Source organism: Oncorhynchus kisutch, linkage group LG1 (genome assembly GCF_002021735.2).
Source record: "Oncorhynchus kisutch isolate 150728-3 linkage group LG1, Okis_V2, whole genome shotgun sequence".
Classification (NCBI taxonomy): domain Eukaryota; kingdom Metazoa; phylum Chordata; class Actinopteri; order Salmoniformes; family Salmonidae; genus Oncorhynchus; species Oncorhynchus kisutch.
In genome coordinates, this window is record NC_034174.2 from 45,596,077 (window position 1) to 45,615,729 (window position 19,653).

General features: G+C 43.0%; 1 protein-coding gene across 3 annotated transcripts; it reads left to right on the forward strand.

Annotated features, from left to right (window-relative positions):
- Positions 1-1,065: 1,065 nt before the first annotated feature.
- LOC109892942 (differentially expressed in FDCP 6 homolog) lies at positions 1,066-19,653 on the forward strand. Of its 3 annotated transcripts, none has more exons than XM_020485878.2 (12): positions 1,066-1,225; positions 7,114-7,254; positions 7,336-7,518; positions 7,687-7,914; positions 8,054-8,200; positions 8,459-8,567; positions 8,719-8,906; positions 9,149-9,256; positions 10,836-11,002; positions 17,900-18,098; positions 18,612-18,703; positions 18,864-19,653. In XM_020485878.2, exons 1-11 carry the CDS (start codon positions 1,130-1,132, stop codon positions 18,690-18,692), a joined length of 1,647 nt encoding a protein of 548 aa, XP_020341467.2. In that variant the 5' UTR covers positions 1,066-1,129; the 3' UTR covers positions 18,693-18,703; positions 18,864-19,653. The 3 variants fall into 3 exon arrangements, with proteins under 3 accessions (XP_020341467.2, XP_020341450.2, XP_020341459.2); XM_020485861.2 differs by having other exon boundaries at positions 18,612-18,668; XM_020485870.2 differs by having other exon boundaries at positions 1,067-1,225; positions 18,612-18,699.

Here is a 19,653-nt window from a genome sequence, read left to right on the forward strand (position 1 = left end):
AGCACAGAATCGTCTGGAATGTCATTGGATGCTGTGGCGTTAAGATCTCCCTTCACTGGAACTAAGGGGCCTATCATGAACCATGAAAAACAGCCCCAGACCATTATTCCTCTTCCACCAAACTTTACAGTTGGCACTATGTATTGGAGCAGGTAGTGTTCACCTGGTATCCGCCAAACCCAGATGAATCCGTCGGACTTCCAGATGGTGAAGCGTTTCCACTGCTCCTGAGTCCAATGGCGGCGAGGTTTACACCACTCCAGCTGACGTAGAAACCCATTTCATGAAGCTCCCGACAAACAGTTATTGTGCTGACGTTGCTTCCAGAGGCACTTTGGAACTCGGTAGTGAGTGTTGCAACGATTTTTACATGCTTCAGCACTCGGTGGTCCCATTCTGTGAGCTTGTGTGACCTACCACTTTGCGGCTGAGCCGTTTTGGCTGTTATACGTTTCCATTCACAATAACAGCACTTACAGTTGACCAGGGAAGCTCTAGCAGGGCATAAATTTGACGAACTGACTTGTCGGAAAGCTGGCATCCTATGATGGTGCCACAGTGAGAGTCACTGAGCTCTTCAGTATGGCCATTCTACTGCCAATGTTTGTCTATGGAGATTGCATGGCTGTGTGCTTGATTTGATACAACTGTCAGCAACGGGGGTAGCTGAAATAGCCGAATCCACTCATTTGAAGGGGTGTCCACACACTTTATATATGTATAATGTAGAATAGTAAACAAGTGTTTTTGCATCATACCTGTGGTATATTGTCTGATATATACACGGCTGAAATTCTGTTCAATCAATTCAATCAATCAGCATCCAGGGAGTAACGTCGTACAACCATGAGGCAATCCATGACCAAAACTCCTTGATTTATAATTCCAAATATTCCCCACACTGTGGCAATTGGTGACCCTTAAGGTTTTCCCATTTGCTACAGATAGGTGGTATCAGTGAGCTTCAGGGCAGCCATTTAGCAAAGAGCAGGATGTGGGGGTTTACTGAGACACACACAGGTCTGTGTGCCACACACACACACACACACACACACACACACACACACACACACACACAAACACACACACAGAAATGCAGTAAAATAAGCAGAGCTGAGCGGAGGCAGTCATGGAGTTGCGAGCTGAACTGCTAAAGTCCATCTGGTATGCTTTCACTTCTCTGGATGTGGAGAAGAGCGGGAAGGTGTCCAAGTCCCAGCTAAAGGTGAGAGGTGAGGGGTCAAGTAAGGGGTCAGCATAGGGGTCAAAGAGCTGGGAGGATTGCAAGGATTGTGTCTCGCTGCCTTTCCAATGTGTTGGTTTGTGTGTTATTGACATTTTTACCCTTAATTATTTTTGTTTGTTATCTTTTCCTTGTTTGAGGAAAATTGTGTTTTTTATATCACTGATATCAACACAAAAAAAATGTTTTATTTATTGATCTAGTTAGGTCAACCGAATTAGATGAGACACTATTTTCAAGGTCTAATCTCTTTCCTGTTAGCTAAATGTTTTCTTTCACTTCCCACTGAGAAAAAACTGGTTGAATCAACCAACTTCATTTCAACCGAAACATTAAATGTGATGATGTGGAGTCAACCTTTTTACGTCATTTTGTATTTATTTATTTAAAAGAAAAATCTAAATCCAATGACATGGTGGAATGTTTGGTTGATTTCACATTGAATTCATGTTAGTTGACAACTAAACCAAATGTAAATTAAAACTAGATGTTGAACTGACACTTGTGCCCAGTGGGTTGGTGTGTTTGTGTGTGATCTTTCCTGTAGCATGAGCTTCACAGCACTGATGTATTTCTTACACAATGTTATTGCTTGATCAAACCCCTTGTGTTGACATTTGATTCCCTTTTTTTTACCTTTGTCCTCCCTCCCCAAATCTAGAATAACAAAAACATGACTCTAACTGGGCTAATTCCTGGGATTATGTATGGGCCAGACTACCGCTGGAATGGAGAGGCAGTAATCAGTAATCTGCTATGGTGATAGGCCTATCTCTATGTTCAGAGGCAGACCCTCTCTGAGCCCCATCATGCATCTGGGTGGCTGGTGGTATGTTATAGCTCTGGTGTTTGGGTGTATTGGTGGCTGTTGAATTGTCGTGTGTTATGGGTCAGTGATGCTGTGTTGTGTTGCGTTGTGTGTGAGATCAGCCATTGTGACATGTTTAATCCCAGTCACACTGAGGAGCTCGGACTCTAAATCCCAGCTGTTGCTATGACGATGTTGTCAAAGAGGACCTGTGTCTGCCTACTTCCATCTTTCTGCTGTCCAGTCTCTTCCTCTGTCTGTCTATCTCTCTCTCGCTTATCTTACTGTCTCCCTGTCTCTTTCTGTATCCCCACTGGGCACAGACGTCAATTCAATGTCTATTGGGGTGGCAGGGTAGCCTAGTGGTTAGAGCGTTGGACTAGTAACCAGAAGGTTGCAAGTTCAAACCCCTGAGCTGACAGCGTACAAATCCGTTGTTCTGCAGTTAACCCACTCTTCCTAAGCTGTCATTGAAAATAAGAATTTAAATAGTTCATGGTTGTCAAACATTTTGCTTTGGGGAGGGTTGTGTGATTTTGGGGGGGAACAGGGGAGGATAGTGAATGTTTTCCTTGGTTTAGATTACATTTTTTGCAGGTTTTACTATATAATTTCTTCCATCCTAGCCACATTTCCTCATCTTCTGGCATGCACTTCCTCTATATCATGGGGTTTTGGTACTTCCCTTATGCACTACACTTTTCCGTATGCTAACTTATACTATACCACAGGTCAGTATAGTCTACCAGTCTAACGGTCTATCCTGCCCATAATGCACCATTTGTAGTGACAATAGTTGTAGGTGGATCGTTTGTCCAGATCTGCAATAGGCTAACTAGCGATCATACCGCACATAAATGCATTCAAATTTGTATACATTAAGAAAGAGCAGCGAAGACATGAGACACACAACTCAAAAATCTCCCCTATCGATCTTGTTTAGGGACAATAAAATGATCCTACCTAGACTAGTTTACAACACCACATTGCAATGAATAATTGCATTACTGTTTTCAAGTGAGTACAACATTCCAGCCTGGTTTAGTCTGCAGTGAAAACGTCATTTAAATAACAGCTCAAAAGCCCTGTAATTTGAATGTTTCATTCCATTTGGATCAGTTGTGGGTCTACTCTCTACTGTTTAGAAGGTCTAGAAAGGCACAGTAGCTGGCCAGTCTGGCTGCATTTCTGATACTGATTGCAGAACATTCTCCAAAGACATCCATTATAATAATGTGGCCACATACTCTCCCGGCAGGCCCAGTTATTCAGGAAAGCCAAACACAAGCTCTGCCTCTTCTCCAATCTAAACGACTATACCTCGCACACCTAGAACATACCGCTTCAATGAGGCATAAATATTTATTGTTGAACTTTTTAAACGATTTGCCTTTTATATGCGGCAAAGTAGCCTACATGTTTGATACAAAGAAAAATCACCACATCATGGGAAAGCATGCAGTTTATACAGGGTGGTGAAAGTGCACATGATGAGCTTGATGCTCCTTTCAATAAATATCTAAGGTCTTATTCTGGTGACATGATGATCAATGCTTGGCTGCCATTTGACAAATAAAAATTATCTTGCACTTTTGTACATAATTATCTCATTATGTAGCAGGCTATACCTGCACTGTATCTGCAAGCTGTTGGCCAGAGCGCACCTGCCAATACAATACCAGAGTCACCTGCCAATACAATACCAGAGGGCACCTGCCAATACAATACCAGAGTCACCTGCCAATACAATACCAGAGTGCACCTGCCAATACAATACCAGAGTCACCTGCCAATACAATACCAGAGGGCACCTGCCAATACAATACCAGAGTCACCTGCCAATACAATACCAGAGGGCACCTGCCAATACAATACCAGAGCGCACATGCCAATACAATACCAGAGCGCACCTGCCAATACAATACCAGAGCGCACCTGCCAATACAATACCAGAGCGCACCTGCCAATACAATACCAGAGCGCACCTGCCAATACAATACCAGAGCGCACCTGCCAATACAATACCAGAGCGCACCTGCCAATACAATACCAGAGCGCACCTGCCAATACAATACCAGAGCGGGCACATTCACTATACCTACGCATCAATTTTTGTGACAAAACTATCAGTATGCAATGGACAACACAACTCTGACGGGAAAATGCTCCAGGGTCTCCCTTAGTTGGTAATTGCCGGCATTTGGTGAAGGAAAAAAATGAAATGCCAATGAATAAAATTGTAGCAGTCCAAATTTACATAGCCTACACCCTGAATTCGCACTTCAGCGCCATTCTCTCACGCCTTGCGGTACAGTACAGTACATTTTAATTCAGTAGAGTAGAGTACAGTATGGTACAGTCACGTTTTATCAGTAATCAAAGCCGGTCCGGACTGAACCAAATCTGAACCAATTAAAGACGTCTATGTTTAGGCCTAGTATAGAGAAGAGCGTAATTGCAGACCGCAATTAGTGGCGTTTTCTGATATTGGCATTTCTTGATGTCAAGTTACACCCATTGATGCTCGCCATTGGTCCATGGCCATTTCTTTCGCGTCCGGGACAACAGTTGTTGACAATTGTGTCATTGTAGGTAAACCTAACCCTACACCTTTTCCTAACCTTAACCTCATTCACCTAACCTGCCATGTTAATTATCCTAACCTGCCACATTAGTTTTCCTAACCTGCTATGTAAACAAATCATCTGTGTCGAGACACCATCAATGGACTGACCAATGGCAGGCACCAATGGGCGGTTCCTGATATCAGCAAACGCCCACATCAAGAAACGCTCCGAATTGCAGTCTGCAGTTACACCATATTGCTAATGTGCCTTGGACGTTGAAATCCAGACCAGTCCAGACTGTACCAAATCTGAACCAAACATAGACATCTATGATTGGTTCAGATTTGGACTGATCCAGATCAAATATCGAAGTCAGTTGACGTTGAAATCAAGACTGGTATGGAAGGCACCAAAAACAAATACCAAAAAAATATATCCGGTCCGGACAACACCAAAAAAGACATCCAAAATAAGTCATCGTCGGTCCATTCTTAGTGGGTCTTGTTGCGTAATCTATACACTGTGTTGATGAGTTGTACATGTTGTCTCCTAACCTATACACTGTGTTAATGAGTTGTACGTGTTGTCTCATAACCTATACACTGTGTTAATGAGTTGTACGTGTTGTCTCATAACCTATACACTGTGTTAATGAGTTGTACGTGTTGTCTCATAACCTATACATGTGTTAATGAGCTGTACATGTTGTCTCATAACCTATACACTGTGTTAATGAGTTGTAGGTGTTGTCTCATAACCTATACACTGTGTTGATGAGTTGTAGGTGTTGTAGAAGGAGAAGCGGACCAAAATGCAGCGTGGTGGTTACTCATGTTCTTTAATGAAATAGAACAAACGAATAATACAAAACAACAAACGGAACATAAAAACCTATACAGCCTATCTTGTGACAACAAACACAGAGACAGGAACAATCACCCACAAACACACAGTGAAACCCGGGCTACCTAAATATGGTTCCCAATCAGAGACAACGATAATCACCTGACTCTGATTGAGAACCGCCTCAGGCAGCCATAGACTTTCCTAGACAACCCTACTCAGCTACAATCCCAATACCTACTAAAACCCCAATACAAAAACACACCACAAAATAAACCCATGTCACACCCTGGCCTGACCAAATAAATAAAGAAAACACAAAATACTAAGACCAAGGCGTGACAGAACCCCCCCCCCCCCCCCCACAAGGTGCGGACTCCCGGCCGCACACCTAAACCCATAGGGGAGGGTCCGGGTGGGCGTCTGTCCACGGTGGCGGCTCCGACTCGGGACGTGGACCCCACTCCAACCAAGTCTTAGTCCCCCTGTAACGTGTCCTTTGATTGGCGACCCTCGCCGCCGACCCTGGCCCAACAACCCTCACCAAGGACCCCACTGGACTGAGGGGCAGCTCGGGACTGAGGTGGAAGCTAGGGACTGAGGGGAAGCTCGGGACTGAGGGGTAGCTCGGGACTGAGGGGTAGCTCGGGACTGAGGGGTAGCTCGGGACTGAGGGGAAGCTCAGCACTGAGGGGAAGCTCAGCACTGAGGGGAAGCTCAGCACTGAGGGGAAGCCCAGTACTGAGAGGAAGCCCAGTACTGAGAGGAAGCCCAGTACTGAGAGGAAGCCCAGTACTGAGAAGAAGCCCAGTACTGAGAGGAAGCTCAGGCAGGTAGTAGGCTCTGGCAGATCCTGGCTGGCTGGCGGATCCTGAAGAGTCTGGTTGACTGGCGGATCTGGAAGAGTCTGGTTGACTGGCGGATCTGGAAGAGTCTGGTTGACTGGCGGATCTGGAAGAGTCTGGCTGACTGGCGGATCTGGAAGAGTCTGGCTGACTGGCAGATCTGGAAGAGTCAAAGATAATCACCTGACTCTGATTGAGAACCGCCTCAGGCAGCCATAGACTTTCCTAGACAACCCTACTCAGCTACAATCCCAATACCTACTAAAACCCCAATACAAAAACACACCACAAAATAAACCCATGTCGCACCCTGGCCTGACCAAATAAATAAAGAAAACACAAAATAATAAGACCAAGGCGTGACACTCATAACCTATACACTATGTTGATGAGTTGTAGGTGTTGTCTCCTAATCTATACACTGTGTTGATGAGTTGTAAGTGTTGTCTCCTAACCTATACACTGTGTTGATTAGTTGCAGGTGTTGTCGCGTAACCTATACACTGTGTTGGAGTTGTAAGTGTTGTCTCATAACATATACACTGTGTTCGGGAGTTGTGGTTGTTGTCTCCTAACCTATACACTGTGTTGATGAGTTGTAGGTGTTGTCTCATAACCTATACACTGTGTTGATGAGTTGTAGGTGTTGTCTCATAACCTATACACTGTGTTGATGAGTTGTATGTGTTGTCTCATAACCTATTCACTGTGTTGATGAGTTGTAGGTGTTGTGTCATAACCTATACACTGTGTTGAAGAGTTGTAGGTGCTGTCTCTGAACCTATACACTGTGTTGATGAGTTGTAGGTGTTGTCTCATAACCTATACACTGCGCTGAACATCCCACACGACCCTGTGGCTCTAGAGGACCACTTCAGCGATGATGATGATGGGCCGGTGTCCAACCAGGGGTACATGCCCTACCTCAACAAATTCATACTGGACAAGGTACTGTATACACATGCTGACACACACACACACACACACACACACACACACACACTTGGCATCCTCTCTTTCTGACCCCAGGTGGTTGAGGGCACGTTTGCTAAGGAGAACGTAGATGAGTTCTGCTGGACTCTCTGTGCCAAAAAGAACTACCGGCCTAAAAATGGCGTGGACGTTCTGCCTGATAAAGATGCCTTCCATCTTTGGTGCCTCTTCAACTTCCTGTCTGAAGACAATTATCCACTGGTCCTGGTCCCAGAGGAGGTGAGTTCTCAGCCCTGGACGGTACTCCAAAATAATTTGCCTCCTTTCTTCCCTCTTTTCATGAAAATGTCTTGCAATAATGTCAACGGGAGATTTGGGTGAAACTTCTGTCTCAAGTTAGGATTTGTCCCATGATGTGCTCTATTCATTCCCTATGGTAACTCGCAGGTGGAATATCTCCTGAAGAAGATCTGCATAGCCATGAGTGTGGAGTTGAGCTGTGTGGACATGGAAGACTTCATCTCCCAGGAGGCTGTGCAGCAGAGCGGCATCACAGTGTGGGCCTTCCTGGACTTTGTCAACACCTGGAGGCTGGCCAGAGGGATGGTGAAGGACTCCGTTACGATGGCGATAGACGAGGTCTACCAGGAGATAGCGGGCAATATCATAAAACAGGTGCATTTAAACATAAAGAGAATATATAGACATGTTTGTGTTAATATGCATGTAATATAAATGTAATCCACGTGTAATATGGCATTTATATAATTAGGCATGTGTAACTTTGTGTGGCCGTACGTATCTGTCCTTATAGGGGTATTTGTGGAAGAAGGGCCACTTGCGGAGGAACTGGAATGAGCGCTGGTTCTCTCTCCAGCCCAGCACTCTGCATTACTATGTCAGTGAGGACCGCAAGGAGTGTAAAGGCTGCATCGAGCTGAGCCACAACTGCTGTGTGGAGGTACACAACACTGGGTTAGGGGTTATGTAGAATGGAGGAAGGTAGTACCGGGGGAAGGCCTACACTAAATCCTCTGGCATAGGATGCCAATGTGGGCAGAGCTGGGATGAGGGATTTGTTCAGAGAAGACTTCGATAGGGTAACATACTTGAATGAATATGAACCACCCCATTATTCTTTATCAATACAAAATGTTGTGTGTGGATGATGCTGTTTGTTATGGTGGTTATGTTCTCACCACTGTGGTTGCGTTGACAGGTGCTGCCAGAGAAGGAGGGGAAGAGGTGTATGTTCTGTGTGAAGACGCTCACTAAGACCTACGAGATGAGCGCCCCCGACACCAAGCAGAGACAGGAGTGGACCACAGGTCAGTGATCATACAGTACAGTACACACTGGGCTTTTAAAGACTGGAGAAAATAGCTATTTCACAACCTGATGAAGGCAAAAGCCACAATGCGTCCTCTGGCTTGATTTATGATGATGCTTCAGGCTACTTACTGTATGTTGTCACTGCAGCGATCCAGACAGCCATCCGTCTGTGTGTGGAGGGGAAGAAGTCCCTGCATAAGGACCTGAAGCTGCGACGCAGGGAGCAAAGGGAGGAGAGGGAGAGGAGACACACCGCCAAGGAGGAGGAGCTCCAAAGTCTGCGCCTTCTCCAGTGGGAGAGGGAGAGCAAGTTGGCTGAGCTGGAGCTACTACAGGTGTGTGTGGCTGAGAGAGAAAGACAGAGAGACAGAGAGAGAGAGAGAGAGAGAGAGAGAGAGAGAGAGAGAGAGAGAGAGAGCGACAGAGACAGAGACAGAGACAGAGACAGAGACAGAGACAGAGACAGAGACAGAGAGGCGGAGAGAGAGAGATGACTACAACGAAAACTGAACTTTGAATAGCAATGTGATAATAGCCTCACAATCACTGTTGTTATATTTGTATAATCTGTGTGCAGGATGCGCAGAAGCAGGCCCAGACAGCTCTGCTGCAGGAGGAACAGAAGAGGATACAACATGTGGAGCTGCAGAGAACCCTGCAGGAGCAGCTACAGCAGGCTGAGGAGGTGAGAGGGATAGAGAGGAAGAGTTTAGCGGGGAGTTGAGGAGGAGGTGAGCTGATCAGGGTAGGGAAAGAAGGTGGATGTAAGAGGAAGGAGAATTATAATTTGTACTAGGATCCCCATTAGATGATGCTATAATGTCAGCTAATCTTCCTGGGGTCCAACACAGAAAGACAATTCCACGGTAACAGAGTGATGCTGAGACTCAGATTTTTCCCTTTAAAATGTGTGCCAAACAAAAAACAATGATTGCTAAGTTAAACAAACCCTAAAACGCTATGCACAAGGACTATATTTATCAATGTCCACAGAAAATCTTACAAAAATACATGTACTTGAAGAACAATGCATGTGCATAGTTTCGTAACAGAATGACAGTTTGTGCTGTTGGTGCTGTCATTCTTCACCAAACTTAGTTATTTTATTGTTTTCTTGAAGGTGGATTTAGTTTTTACCTGAGAAATGTGATTTGGTAACGAATTCCATGTAGTGGAATCTCCATCTAGTATTACTGTAGATTTGAGGATATTTATCCTTGGTCTGGGGGTTATCAGTTGTCCTGAACTAGCCTGTCTGGTTTGGTGGTTATGTTTGTTCCTAGTATACACTAATTGGTCAGAAATAAACGTTGGTTTGTTTAGAAATATCACATTCCTAAAGAAAATCAAAAGACTGGATAATAATTTGTGTTCAATGGGAAGCCATGAGAGATGATGGCGCAATCGGTTGACATTCATACGGGTAGATCAATGAAGAGCTAATCTTGCAGCCTTTTTTTGAGCGAGTTGGAGAGTTTTAAGATATTTTTTGCTGCAGATGACAGTATGACTAGACAGTACTATAGGTCTGACAGCACCATAGAACATTTATTTTTATAGCAATGCCTTTACCCATTTTAATTACAATCTTGTCTATATGTTCAGACCACGACAGAGCTGTGTCCAATGTGACACTTTTTTAACTTGGTCAACAGACAACCCATCCATTGACAAGTTTAATTGAGGGTCACCAATACCAAATACAATAAATGTTCTTTTAGAAATATTCAACAGCAATTTCTGATTGTTAACCCCCTAAGACACCGTTCTTAGTTATTTGCTCAATACATCTGTTAGTTCATTATATGCTGATGCAGTGCTATACATTGTAGAGTCATCAGCATACATAACCACTCTTGCTTTATTCATTACTGATGGTAAATCATTAGTCAAGATAGAGTAGAGTAGTGGGCCTAGGCATCTGCCTTGAGGAACACCACAGTGTAAATCTTTACAGTCCAAAAAGCTCCCGTTAAAGAAAACTTTTTGCCTTCCCCTGGAAAGGTAGCTTTCCATCCAGGATAAAGCGTCAGAAAAAAAAACATAACATAACTTTACCTAGCAACATTTTATGATCAATTATATCAAAAGCAGCACTAAAGTCTAACAGCACGGCACCCACTAGAGGAGAGGGGGCGGGGAGAAGGATAGCAAGAAGGAAAGTTGAGAAGGAGGAAAGTGTGAGGGGTGAGACAATGAGGAGACTCTATAGATCTTTACGGGTCTAATTGTGGCTTTGTCCTGGTGTGTTTGTTGTGGGTCAGGCGCGGGCCAGCATTCAGGCAGAAATGGCCCTCAAGGATGTAGAGACGGAGCGTCAGAGGAGGAGAATAAGGGAGCTGGAGGTGATGCAGCTCCGCCAGGAGGAGGCACTGCATCAGGAGATGAGAGCTAGACAAGACGAGGAGGTCTACTTCCTCGCACAGGCCAGGTAACACACAAACACACACACATACATATACAGTGGGGCAAAAAAGTATTTAGTCAGCCACCAATTGTACAAGTTCTCCCACTTAAAAAGATGAGAGAGGCCTGTAATTTTCATCATAGGTACACTTCAACTATGACAGACAAAATGAGAGAAAAAAATCCAGAAAATCACATTGTAGGATTTTTTATGAATTTATTTGCAAATTATGGTGGGAAATAAGTATTTGGTCACCGACAAACAAGCAAGATTTCTGGCTCTCACAGACCTGTAACTTCTTCTTTAACAGGCTCCTCTGTCCTCCACTCATTACCTGTATTAATAGCACCTGTTTGAACTTGTTATCAGTATAAAAGACACCTGTCCACAACCTCAAACAGTCACACTCCAAACTCCACTATGTCCAAGACCAAAGAGCTGTCATAGGACAACAGAAACAAAATTGTAGACCTGCACCAGGCTGGGAAGACTGAATCTGCAATAGGTAAGCAGCTTGGTTTGAAGAAATCAACTGTGGGAGCAATTATTAGGAAATGGAAGACATACAAGACCACTGATAATCTCCCTCGATCTGGGGCTCCACGCAAGATCTCACCCCGTGGGGTCAAAATGATCACAAGAACGGTGAGCAAAAATCCCAGAACCACACAGGGGGACCTAGTGAATGACCTGCAGAAAGCTGGGACCAAATTAACAAAGCCTACCATCAGTAACACACTATGCCGCCAGGGACTCAAACCCTGCAGTGTCAGACGTGTCCCCCTGCTTAAGCCAGTACATGTCCAGGCCCATCTGAAGTTTGCTAGAGACTATTTGGATGATCCAGAAGAAGATTGGAAGAATGTCATATGGTCAGATGAAACCAAAATATAACTTTTTGGTAAAAACTCAACTCGTCGTGTTTGGAGGACAAAGAATGCTGAGTTGCATCCAAAGAACACCATACCTACTGTGAAGCATGGGGGTGGAAACATCATGCTTTGGGGCTGTTTTTCTGCAAAGGGACCAGGACGACTGATCCGTGTAAAGGAAAGAATGAATGGGGCCATGTATCATGAGATTTTGAGTGAAAACCTCCTTCCATCAGCAAGGGCATTGAAGATGAAACGTGGCTGGGTCTTTCAGCATGACAATGATCCCAAACACACCGCCCGGGCAATGAAGGAGTGGCTTCGTAAGAAGCATTTCAAGGTCCTGGAGTGGCCTAGCCAGTCTCCAGATCTCAACCCCATAGAAAATCTTTGGAGGGAGTTGAATGTCTGTGTTGCCCAGCAACAGCCCCAAAACATCTCTGCTCTAGAGGAGATCTGCATGGAGGAATGGGCCAAAATACCAGCAACAGTGTGTGAAAAACTTGTGAAGACTAACAGAAAACGTTTGACCTCTGTCATTGCCAACAAAGGGTATATAACAAAGTATTGAGATAAACTTTTGTTATTGACCAAATACTTATTTTCCACCATAATTTGCAAATAAATTCATTAAAAATCCTACAATGTGATTTTCTGGATTTTTTCCCCTCATTTGTCTGTCATGGTTGAAGTGTACCTATGATGAAAATTACAGGCCTCTCTCATCTTTTTAAGTGGGAGAACTTGCACAATTGGTGGCTGACTAAATACTTTTTTGCCGCACTGTATATACAGCATATACACACACACACACACACACACACACACACACACACACACACACACACACACACACACACACACACACACACACACACACTCACTCACACACGTATATACAGTGCCTTCAGAAAGTATTCACACCCATTTACTTTTTCTATATTTTGTTGTGCTACAGCCTGAATTTAAAATTTAAATTTTGTGTCACTGGCTTACACAAAATACCCCATAATGTCAAAGTGGAATTATGTTTTTATAAACTTTTACAAATTAATTCAAAATGAAAAGCTGAAATGTCTTGAGTTAAAAAGAAGTCAACCCCTTTGTTATTGTAAGCATAAATAAGTTCAGGAGTAAAAAGTCACATAACAAGTTGCAAGGGACAGAGTGAGAAAATCCCAATACCGATTAAAGAAATTACTGAAGTTGATATGCAGCCATCGTCAATGGTAGAGGATGTCGACTTCAATGGGCCCCTAAACATAAGGAACGTCTAGAAACAAGATGCCATGTCGAAAAACCTTGACTGCCTGGATGGAGATATTGTACAATGATTTCCCTGCAAGCACAAAGCTTGAGCTGTCAAACAACAGTATGTGGGGTAAGAACATATTATTGGACGTCTATGAACACGCTGTCATGACTGCGGTAGAATGGACTGCATTGCCCCTTAGCGGTCATATCTGAATTGTGAATTCACGTAATTGTATGATTTTTTGTTTTCATTTCAATGCTAAATGTCAGTTTTAAACGTAAATACTTTTCTTTCATTTGTCACATTCCTGCAATGATCCAAATCTCATTGATTCGTTCATCATATCAAACAACTCATACCGAATCATTCAAACTAAAATGTACAAACTGGATACAGTGCCTTCAAAGTATTCACACCCCTTGACTTTTTCAGCGTTTGATTATTTTACAGCCTGAATTTGAAAAGGAATAAACTGAGCATTTTTGACACTGGCCAACACACAATACCACATAATGTCTGGAATTATATATTTAGAAATTTGGGGAAATTAATAAAACTATTTCACCATGCCTTGCAATAAGGACTAAAGTAAAATTGAAAAAGAATGTATGTCTTGAATACAAAATGTGAACCCTCATCCCTGTGCAGTCTCTGTCACAAGGAAACAATCAATAGAGCATAGTTTCTGGTACTGTCCACCAGTGGCTTGCTTTTGGAGTCAGGTCTAGGAATGGTTGTCATGTCATAAATTCAGGGTTCAGCTGGACCCTACTATTAGGAGATCTGAAAAACCACGAACAGTCAATGGGAAATGTCAAAATACTCTTGGGTGAAATATTTATTTTTATGGCGATATCGGTAGAAATCTTTCAAACAGGGAGGTTCAAGAACCTCAAGACATTGAAGTAAAATGGAGGGCTGTATTGCAAAAGGAAATAGCAAAAAGGCCTTATACTGGGAAATATGGGTTAATCTGTTGACATCGGAGGGTTGGAGTTCAAATCCGAATTAATGGTGGATTGGCCGCTTTGGATGAAAATCCAGCTCTTGCAGCGAGGAAATTAGGAATATACTGTATATATTTGTATTTATTAGCGATCCCCATTAGCTGCTGCCAAGGTAGCAGCTACTATTCCTGGGATCCAAACACATTAAGGCACTTACATTACATATCAAACAAAAGATAAAACAGAACATCATATAACATTATTACACCACTACATACTGTGCCTTCAGAAAGTATTCAGACCCCTTGACATTTTCCACATTTTGTTACATTATAGCCTTATTCTAAAAAATTTAAAAATTATCCTCAGCAATCGACACCTTATACACCATAATCACAAAGCGAAAACAGTTTTTTCGAAATTTTAGCAAATGTAAAAAATAAAAAACAGAAATACCTTATTTACATAAGTATTCAGACCCTTTGCTATGAGACTCGAAATTGAGCTCAGGTGCATCCTGTTTCCATTGATCACCCTTGAGATGTTTCTACAACTTGATTGGAGTCCACCTGTGGTAATTTCAATTTATTGGACATGATTTGGAAAGGCACACACCCGTCTATATAAGTTCCCACAGTTGATAGTGCATGTCAGATTAAAAACCATAAGGTTGAAGAAATTGTCCGTAGAGTTCTGAGACAGGATTGTGTCGAGGGACAGATCTGGGGAAGGCATCCGAAAAAATTCTGCAGCATTGAAGGTCCCCAAGAACATAGTGGCCTCCATCATTCTTAAATGGAATACATTTTGAAGCACCAGGACTCTTCCTAGACCTGGCCGCCAGGCCAAACTGAGCAATCAGGGGAGAAGGGCCTTGGTCAGGGAGGTGACCAAGATCCTGATGGTCACTCTAACAGAGCTCTAGAGTTCCTCTGTGGAGATGGGAGAAACTTTGAGAAGGACAACCATCTCTGTAGCGCTCCACCAATCAGGTCTTTATGGTAGATTGGCCAGACAGAAGCCACTTCTCAGTTAAAGGTACATGACAGTTGCTTGGAGTTTGCCAAATGGCACCTTAAGACTCTCAGACCATAAGAAACACGATTCTCTGGTCTGATTAAACCAAGATTGAACTCATTGGCCTGAATGCCAAGCATTACGTCTGGAGGAAACCTGGCACCATCCCTACGATGAAGTATGGTGGTGGCAGCATCATGCTGTGGGGATGTTTTTCAGTGGCAGGGACTGGGAGACTAGTCAGGATTGAGGGAAAGATGAACGGAACAAAGTACAGAGAGATCCTTGATGAAAACCTGTTCCATAGCGCTCAGGCCCTCAGACTAAGCACACAGCCAAGACAATGCAGGAATGGCTTTGGGACAAGTCTCTGAATGTCCTTGAGTGGCCCAGCAAGAGCCTGAACTTGAACTCGATAAAACATCTCTGGAGAGACCTGAAAATAGCTGTGCAGCAACCCTCCCCATCCAACCTGACAGAGCTTGAGAAGATCTGCAGGGAAGAATGGGAGACTCCCCAAATACAGGTGTGCCAAGCTTGTAGCGTCCTACCCAAGAAGACTCGATGCTGTAATCGCTGCCAAAGGTGCTTCAACAAAGTACTGAGTAAAGGGTTTGAATACTTACGTAAATATGATATTTACCTTTTTATAAAATCTGTTTTTGCTTTGTCATTATGGCGTATTGTGTGTAGATTTATGAGGGTGGAAAAACAATTTAATCAACTTTAGAATAAGACTAAGATAACAAAATGTGGAAAAAGTCCAAGTGGTCTGAATGCTTTCCGAAGGCAGTGTATCAACAATACAACATTTATAACACCATCATACAACAATATGACAATGTACTTGTGTGTAGAGTGCTTATGCTAGCGCTTGTGAGCGTATGCGTGTGTCTCTTCACAGTCCCTGTTGTTCCATAAGGTGTATTTTTTTACCATTTTTTTATTTTTTATTCTACTGCTTGCATCAATTACCTGATGTGGAATAGAGTTCCATATAGTCATGGTTCTATATAGTACTGTGCGCCTCCCATAGTCTGTTCTTCACTTGAAAATTGTGAAGAGACCTCTGGTGACATGTCTTGTGGGGTATGCATGGGTGTTTGAGCTGTGTGCCAGTAGTTTAAACAAACAGCTGGGTACATTCAGCTTGTCAATTTTTTTTACAAAAACAAGTTTTGATTAAATCAATCTCTCTTCCACTTTGAGCCATGAGAGATTGACATAGATATTGACATCATTCATGTTAGCTCCTCCCTGTACTTTTAAGGGCCAGCCATACTGCCCTGTTCTGAGCCTTTTGTAATTTTCAAAGTCCCTCTTTGCGGCACCTGACCACACTACTGAACGGTAGTCCAGGTGTGATAAAACTAGGGCCTGTAGAACCTGCCTTTATTATGGAGAGACTTCTCCCCATCTTAGCTACTGTTGTATCAATAAGTTTTGACCATGACAGTTTTACAATCCAGAGTTGCTCCAAGCAGTTTAATCACCTCAACTTGCTCAATTTCCACATGATTCCTTCCAAGATGTAGTTGAGGTTTAGGGTTTAGTGAATGATTTGTCCCAAATACAATGCTTTTATATGTTTTTATATTTAGGACTAACTTATTCCTTGTTACCCATTCTTAAACTGACTGTGCTCTTTGTTAAGCGTTGCACTCGTTTCAGTCCATGTAGTAGCTGACGTGTAAAGTGTTGAGTCATCCACAAACATAGACACACTTACATATCATTAGTAAAGATTGAAAAAATATGGGCCTAAACAGCTGTCCTGGGGAATACCAATACAAATAAAATAAATAAATAAGGGGGAGTAGAAATTATGCAAACAATGAATTTTATAGAACCCAAAACCTATCCGCACTATTAAATCTTAACCTGTCACGTCCTGACCATAGAGAGTCCTTATTTTCTATGGTAGAGTAGGTCAGGGCGTGACTGGGGGGTTAGTCTAGTTTACTATTTCTATGTGGGGTTGTAGGTTTGTTTTTCTATGATGGTGATCGTGTATGATTCCCAATTAGAGGCAGCTGGTAATCGTTGTCTCTAATTGGGGATCATATTTAAGTAGCATTTTTCCACCTGTGCTTATGGGATATTGTTTTGAGTTAGTGCACGTAGCATCTCTGTAGTCACCGTTCATTGTTAGTTTATTGTTAATTTGTTTTTGTCTTTGCTAAGTTTCAATTTATTCATTAAATTATGTGGAACTCAACATCTGCTGCGCCTTGGTCCGATATATATTCCAGTGAACGTGACATATCCCTATCTGCAATATTAAAGCTTATATTAACCTGAAGTGATTTGGCTGTACTTCTGTTTAGCCAAATGCATGGCACCCTCAGTCAAGCGAGTACACACACACACACACACACACACACACACACATACATATGATGCTGTTGTCCTCCACAGATCACAACGTTTTTTGTTAGTAGACGTGTTTACTCTCAGAGAGACACCAACGATTTCCTGTCATCTCTGTGTGGTACTTGTGGTTTGTCTACTTACTCAGGAACTGAACATCTTAGGGCGTAATGTCTTATCATGTTTACTTTTTCCATAACCCTGCTCTCTGATTGGGCCTTCCATTATGACATTGTCATAAGTGTGCTCTTTGATTTGTCCCTTCATTATGACATTGTCACAACTGTCACAAAAAGAAGCTTTAAAATATCCAATAAGTTAGGGCATTCCTATTCTGTAACTGTAACATTATTGCCATAGGTCCAGCCGATTATTTTTAGAGCTCCAACAAGGGTCAGTGTGCTATTGTGACTTAGAACCCTGCATGGTGGTGGCTCTCCTTCTCTCTCTTCATCCCAAGGCTGCTGGTAGAGGAGGAGGAGAAGATGAAGGCACTGCTGGCCCTCCAGGAGGAACAGGAGCAGTACATCCTGAAGACCCAGAGAGAGAAGCAGGAGCTCAGGCAAGAGATGGTAACCAAGTCCCAGGCTTTGGAGGAGGCCCAACACCAACTGGAGAAAGTTCGGGCCAGCCGGCACAGAATGGACCAGGACATTGCAGTGAGTGCAACAAAATCAGTATCGAACCCAGATCTTCTGCTAAATGTATAGTATATCAGGGAACCACTGTCCAGACAACTACAGCTACTCGACAGCTACTCATCAAGCAATCATAGTCCGCTTAACCACCTCTGCTGCACACACATATCTGTGTGAACGTGCATATGTGTGGGTGTTGAATGTACCGAAACAAGCCACAGGACGGAAAGACAAGGTTCATGGTCTTAGAGGTCAGTGTAGATAGTTATGCTGTACTTTCCCCCACTCATGTCCCATGAAGTCTATTTAGTAATTGCTGTATGTGTGTCAGTGTAGACCCTGTGTTTTATATCATGCTCCTTCTTATCTGAGAGTAATAAACATCTCAAAAGGAAGCACAGTGGCCTCTGGATCCTGTATAAACTACAGAAATGTATTATCTAACTGCCCTCTCTCATTCTCTTCTCCTTCACTCCCTTTCTCATTCGCTTCCCCTCCATCTCTCACCCCGTCCCTCTCCATGGTCTCACTCAGGCTGCTCAAAGGAAGCTGCGACATGCCAGCACCAGCGTCAAACACTGGAACATCCAGGTGAACAGACTGACACATCCTTAATGGACCGGTAGGTGAGATTAGTGGTGAGAGAAGTGTTCTAGTGCGTAAAGCTACGTTTGAACAGGTGCCTGTGTGAACCTCCTTGTCCTTGTCCTCCATGCATTTTGTTTCTCTTTCTTTCTTTCTCTTTCTCTACTCTCTCAAATTATTTCCTCCCCCTCCCTCTCCCAGAGAGAAGACCCTCTCTTGGAAGCTCAGGGGTCCCAGTTGTGTCTGTGCCCTCCTTACGAGACCATGGCCTACGCCTGTACCATCAGAGGAACGAAAGAGAGAAGGAGAAGTGAGGAGAGAGTGAACATCAGTGGAAGAGAGGAGATGTGTCTGTATCAAGCCTCCAATGAGGACATGGACTGTGCCTGAGGCCTAAGATCCCCCAAGCTAAGAATGTTAATGTAAATACATACCGCTGGGGTTGTACTAGGGAGGCAGGTAGCCTAGCAGTTAAAAGCGTTGGGCCAGAAACCGAAAGGTTGCTGGTACAAATCCCCAGACTGACTAGGTAAGAAATCTGCTGATGTGCCCTTGAGTAAGATACTCTGCATAAGAGTGTCAGCTATATGATTAAAATCAAAATGTACAATCAGATCATTTGATTTCACTTTCTGTTTACTTAAAGGATGTATTTTTTTGCGTGACGGATATCTTTATGTTCTGTGAGTGTTTCCCCCTTTCTTTTCTCTCTTTCCCTGACCTTAGAGAATTATTATGATGGTAGGAATATTAGCAAAATAATGCTAATAATGCTTGGTGCCTTCATGGGAGGAGAGTTTTCAAATTTAAACCATCAATATGTTTATTCTGTTTTAATTGTAATTATAAACAAAAATTCTGCAACTGGACAAAACTTAGCAGTTGTCAATCAATTGATAAGTTTTATGTTTATAATTGACGAAGCTATTTTATATCTTCTCCTGAACTGGCGGAAGAGTTTGAAATGGAAATAAACGCTTTACGATTGTTA

Coding starts and splice junctions, on each gene's coding strand:
- LOC109892942 (XM_020485861.2), top strand. CDS start 1,130: ATGGAGTTGCGAGCTGAACTGCTAAAGTCCATCTGGTATGCTTTCACT. Junction 8,201..8,458: donor GCCACAACTGCTGTGTGGAG/GTACACAACACT, acceptor TTGCGTTGACAG/GTGCTGCCAGAGAAGGAGGG. Junction 18,669..18,863: donor TCAAACACTGGAACATCCAG/GTGAACAGACTG, acceptor TCCCTCTCCCAG/AGAGAAGACCCTCTCTTGGA.